Raw genomic sequence first — 5,603 nt, forward strand, 5'->3', positions numbered from 1 at the left:
AACAGTCAAATTAATTCATGGCGCCCTCGACAGCTATATCAACAACCCATTCTATTCTAAAATCCAATGGGGGGGGTTGGGGCTGTTGGAAATCAGCCAAGCATTCATAATAGAGTCCACTGCACTATATTATTAAACCCCCAAAGCTGATAGATTAACACCTTGCTCTGAAAGAGGTCAGCCACGTGAAGCACAGGACTGGTGTTTGGGCAGCATCACAAAAATAAAAATCACATCATTGGCAAAATTAGTGTCAAGTCTGAATACTATTATTGGTCAATGTCGAAAACACTTGTTCATTGGATAAAATACTCTTTACACTTCTCTACTGTCACGATGTTGGTCATTTGCTTTTTTTTAAATAAGAAAGCCCCACGGTATTTAAATATATTTCACATGCTATAAGTTACTATATTATGATCTGTAAAGTTGTCACTTTGTGAACTTACCTGACAAAAGGTTCCTGACTCCAGACTAGAGATCCTTTGTGGCTCATAACTCCAATGAATTATTACGAATGATGTCATTTTCCATAACTAATCCAAGAGCATGAAAAAAGTGGGGCATTTAAAATGCTCACCTTTTCAATGGAGCCGGTAATGGTATTAATACTGTGTGTGGTCTCTGTCTACCCAGATCTCTATCCCGCTCCCTTACAAATTCCATACAATGGTAATTTTCAATACAAACTCAAATAGAAGTAGTATAAATAGCTTGAAATATGATTTGTAAAATTTATTTTCATACAAAGTTTTATGGTTATTTCAATTTGTAGCAGTTTAAGTTAATATAATTCTCTGTTAATAATTAGCTATTGGAACCTTTCACATATGCAAATAAGGCACATCTGAACTGGGCTGGAGAAGAGCTGCCTCCTTTGATTAAATTCATAAATAAAAGTCTGAGTAATGAATTTCAGTGCAATAGTCTTCAGTAGGACTCAATGGTGTAGAAGGGTAAGAGAAAGCACACCCAATAACAAGGAATTCAGATATTCATCTGACTTACTAAGTTTTTGCCATATTTGGTTGTGCGTAATTTATCAACATTTTGGAAAACATAAACATGTAAAATATTACAACTTAAATTTCTTCTCTGCTTCATCAGCAATAATTTCACCAATAGCTAAGGATGAAGTAGCTGCAGGAGAAGGAGCATTTCGAACATGAAGAACACGGCTCCCAATAGCACCAGAACCTCCATCAAACACAAAGTCATCCACAAGATTGCCATCTTTGTCCAAGGCTTGGGCTCTCACTCCAGATGGTCCCCTGCAGAACACAGCATACTCTAGAGATCAATTAAATTACAGCAGAATACAAACTAATCCATATATGTAAAGATTACTCTGGCTTTCAATTTAAATTATACAGTATGCTAATTAGATGCATCAGATAACATAATGTTATCAGTTCTAGTCTTCCTTTTGCAGAAATCAAAATTGAAGTCTCTGACTATACATAAAATCAATGAGATTTTATATCTGTGTTATGACTAAGATTATTAATTCCATAGTTTACACCGATTCTCACGAACAAATATTACAAATCCTGAATATTCAATTGTATATGTTGACAGGATTATTTCCCAAAATCATAAGCCAATATTGAAGAAAATTACAGATCAAAATCTTGAATATCAGATTGATACATATCAAACTCCTTCAATGCATTCTTGAGAAATGCTTTTTCTAATTTTGTATGCCCAACCTTAGAATTATGCACTTTGCTTTCCACTATCCCTTATAACTGGGACAATAGAACAATCTGGGTTACTATAAATCTTTATTTTGGTAACGTGTAATTACCCAACATGATGTAGTTTGCAAAATGGGAAAATTCTGAATGTTTCTTCCACCACGTTAAATGCCACTGCATTTAATGGCTCATGGGAACAGGAGCAATTTGACTCGAGAGACTGTTCCACCATTCAATGAGATCATGGCTATTCAGTGACCTAACTTTACATACTTACCCTTGCCCAAAATCTCTTAATACGTTTGATTAATGAAAATCTATCAAACTCAGATTTAGAATAAAAAGAAAACAGAAATTGCTGTAAAAGCTCAGCAGGTCTGGCAGCACCTGTAGAGAGAAATCAGAGTTAACATTTCGGGTTGAGGGATCTTTCTTCGGAACAGAATGTTCACTCAACTCTGGGTTCTATCCACAGATGCTGCCAGACCTGCTGAGCTTTACAGCAACTTCTGTTTTGTTTCTGATTCATCTGCAGCTCTTTTGGTTCAGATTTAGAATAATTTGATGTATCACCAACTGTTGTCTGTGGATGGGAATGCTAAACTTCTACCACACTTTGTATGTAAAAACATTCCCTAACTTCACTTACAAAATATGCGTGGCTTTAATTTTCAGGGTACATCTTGTAATTCTACATTCCCCAATGATTTAAAATACTTTGTCTATCCACCCTAACATTTCCCTTAAATTTCTATCAAATTGCCCTTTAATTTTCTAAATTTCAATATATATCAGGGATCAGTTAGCTCAGCTAGACGGATGGCTGGTTTGTGATGGATAGTGACATCAACAGTATGGCTTCAGTTCCTGCGTGGCTGCCATGAACGGTCCTATGTCCTCAATCCCTTTCCTCACCTTAAGCATGGCTACCCTCAAGTTAAACCATCATCAGTCAACTTGGTTGCAAAAGATAGCGTGGTCCTCTCGGATTTCTTTTTTGTTTGTTCATTCCTGGGACAGGAAGCATCGTTGACTGAGTCAGCATTATTGCCTGTCCCGAGTTGCCCTTAACATGGTGGTGAGATGCTTTCTTGAAGAACTGCAGTCCATGTGCTGTAGGTAGACCCACAATGTCCTGACAGAACCATTTCTAGATTTTGACCCAGCGACACTGAAGGAATGGAGATGTATTTGCAAGCCAGAATGGTGAATGGCTTGGAGAGGAACTTCAGGTTGTGTTCTCTTAAGGCCACTTTACAATTTATATTTGTATAGCACCGATAACATAAAATCTCAAGTTCTAATTCTGTCATCTTACTTCCAACATTTCCCACCCAGTGAAAACATTTTCTTGGCATTGACCTATTAAGCCTTTTAAGAATTTCATATGCTTTGGTTAGAACATTTTTCTATAGAACACAGGCCAAGTTGAAATCTATTCAAAGGACAATTCCATCATCCCAGGAATCAGTCTAGATAATTTTACTTCACTCCCTCCAGCACAGGTATTTTCATTTTATGTAAATACCTAAGGATAACTTCATACTTAGGAATTTACATAAAATGAAAATACCTGTGCTAGAGGGAGTGAAGTAAAATTACATACTTTACCATGTTATATTTCATTTGCTATGTTCTTGCTCATTCACCCAATCACTTCACATTGTCTCTATGACCTCTTCATTCCTTATATCCCGCAGCAAACTTTATTGTCCAACTCTTGTTGCATACAGGAACAGACATCAATAACAGAAGCAGTTGTGAATGCTCTTAACATGTATAACTGGCAGTAAATGTCACTACTTCTGACCTTTTGATATTGACTGCTCATTGATGAAGCAGTTGAAGATGGTTGAGCTTAGAACACTGCCTTAGGTACTCCACCAATGGGCCACAGCTATATAATTGGCCTCCTAAAATCCTTTGCACTAGGTATGATTCCAACCATTAATGAGATTTTCCTACTTGCCACTGACGTCGGTTTTCTTAGGGCTCCTTGATGCTATACTCAGTCAAAAGCTGCTTTGGTGACAAGAGCAGTACTCTTCTCACGTCTGAAATTCAATTTCTTTGTCCATGTTTGCACTCAGGCTATAACAGAAGAGGCTAGGAGAAAGTGAGGACTGCAGATGCTGGAGTACCAGAGTTGAAAATTGTGGTGCTGGAAAAACACAGCAGGCCAGGCAGCATCCAAGGAGCAGGAGAATCGACGTTTTGGGCATAAGCCCTTCTTCAGGAATAGGGCTGAAGAAGGGCTTATGCCTGAAACGTCGATTCTCCTGCTCCTCGGATGCAGCCTGGCCTGCTGTGTTTTTCCAGCAACACATTTTTCGACTATAACAGAAGAGGCAACAACCTAGTGGCATTATCACTGGTCAGTTAATCCAGAGACCAGGTAATGTTCCAGGGACTTAGGTTTGAATCCTACTATGACAAATGGTGAAATTTGAATTATTAAAATTTGGAATTTGGAGTCTAATGATGACCATGAAACCATGTCAATTGTTGGGGTAAAATTCCATCTGGTTCACTAATGTTCTTCAGGGAAGGAAACTGCCAACCTTTCCTGGTCTGACAAGCAGGAAGCTGGAAGAATACAGCAAGCCAGGCAGCATCAGGAGGTGGAAAAGTCAACATCTCTGGTGTAACCCTTCTTCAGGACCTGAAGAAGGGTTACACCCAAAATGTTGACTTCTCCACCTCCTGATGCTGCCCGGCCTGCTATGTTCTTCCAGCCTCCTTCAAGTCTACCTTGAAATCCACCATCTGCAGGTTTTCGGCTCTAACATTGTTCCTTGGTCTGACCTACATGTGATTCCAGACCCACAGCAATGTGGTTGACTCTCAACTGTCCTCTGAGCAATTTGGGATGGGTAATAAATACTGGCCTGATCAGTGACACCAACGTCCCGTGAATGAATAAAAATAAAATAATAAGATAGTTATAATGTTGGAGGATACTGATGTAAATATTGCTGTGTGCTAATTCAGAGCATCTGATTCAGAAAAGATTGATGGGACAGAGACTGACTAGTTTGAATTTGTAGTGCTTTTTGTGGACAGAACAAACCTGGATAATTTTTCATGTTAAAACACTGACATCTACATAATAATTATACTTGAATAGCTAGGGAAGAGGCAGAAGTAATTCTGCAGCACCCCAGCCTTTTCTGAATCCACTGTGTTCAGCTATTTCTGTGTCATGTACAGGCTGACTTCTGCAATGGTGCAGACATCAGGAGAAGGCCAAGATACATAATCTGTTCAAAGCCTACTGCTGTTTCTGTTTCTTGGGCTGTTGTCCATGGTTTCTGTCTTTGTTGACTTGATCAACCTTTTTTTTCTGTTCCCAATATCTCTTTCTCTCTTTGGGAACACATGACAATTGAAATATAATATTGAAAAGTGCAAAGTTTTCTTCTTTAGTGGGAAACAAAAAATGCTGAATATTTGTTGACTGGAAATGTGTGAATTCAGAGAAAGTCAGGTGATCTTATATATGAAGTACAGAATTTAAATGCAGGTTCAGCAAGCAATTAAGTTAATTTATGTATTAGCTTTTGTTGCAAAGGGATTGCAGTATAAATATAAAGAAGTCTTACTACTGCAATTATACAAGGCGTTAGTGAGGTCACACCCAAGATAGTGTCTCTAATTTTATATAAGGAAAGCCATATCTGCTTTGAAGGAAGTACACAATGTTAACTAGACTAGTTCCTGAGATGGAAATGTGTTGCTGGAAAAGCGCAGCAGGTCAGGCAGCATCCAGGGAACAGGAGAATCGACGTTTCGGGCATAAGCCCTTCTTCAGGAATGGGGAAAGTTTGTCCAGCAGGCTAAGATAAAAGGTAGGGAGGAGGGACTTGGGGGAGGGGCGTCGGAAATGTGATAGGTGGAAAGAGGTCA

General features: G+C 38.6%; 1 protein-coding gene across 2 annotated transcripts in view; it reads right to left on the reverse strand.

Moving 5' to 3' along the window:
* Positions 1-640: 640 nt before the first annotated feature.
* l2hgdh (L-2-hydroxyglutarate dehydrogenase) overlaps positions 641-5,603 on the reverse strand; it is a 34,804-nt gene continuing 29,841 nt past the window's right edge. Inside the window, exon 10 of one of the 2 annotated variants that reach the window (XM_043697604.1) lies at positions 641-1,271. In XM_043697604.1, the coding sequence (XP_043553539.1) occupies positions 1,076-1,271 (196 nt within the window). In that variant the 3' untranslated portion in view covers positions 641-1,075. The remainder of the gene's footprint in view (positions 1,272-5,603) is intronic. The other variant, XM_043697603.1, reaches the window with a different exon arrangement.

The sequence above is a fragment of the Chiloscyllium plagiosum genome, chromosome 10, assembly GCF_004010195.1.
Source record: "Chiloscyllium plagiosum isolate BGI_BamShark_2017 chromosome 10, ASM401019v2, whole genome shotgun sequence".
Classification (NCBI taxonomy): Eukaryota; Metazoa; Chordata; class Chondrichthyes; order Orectolobiformes; family Hemiscylliidae; genus Chiloscyllium; species Chiloscyllium plagiosum.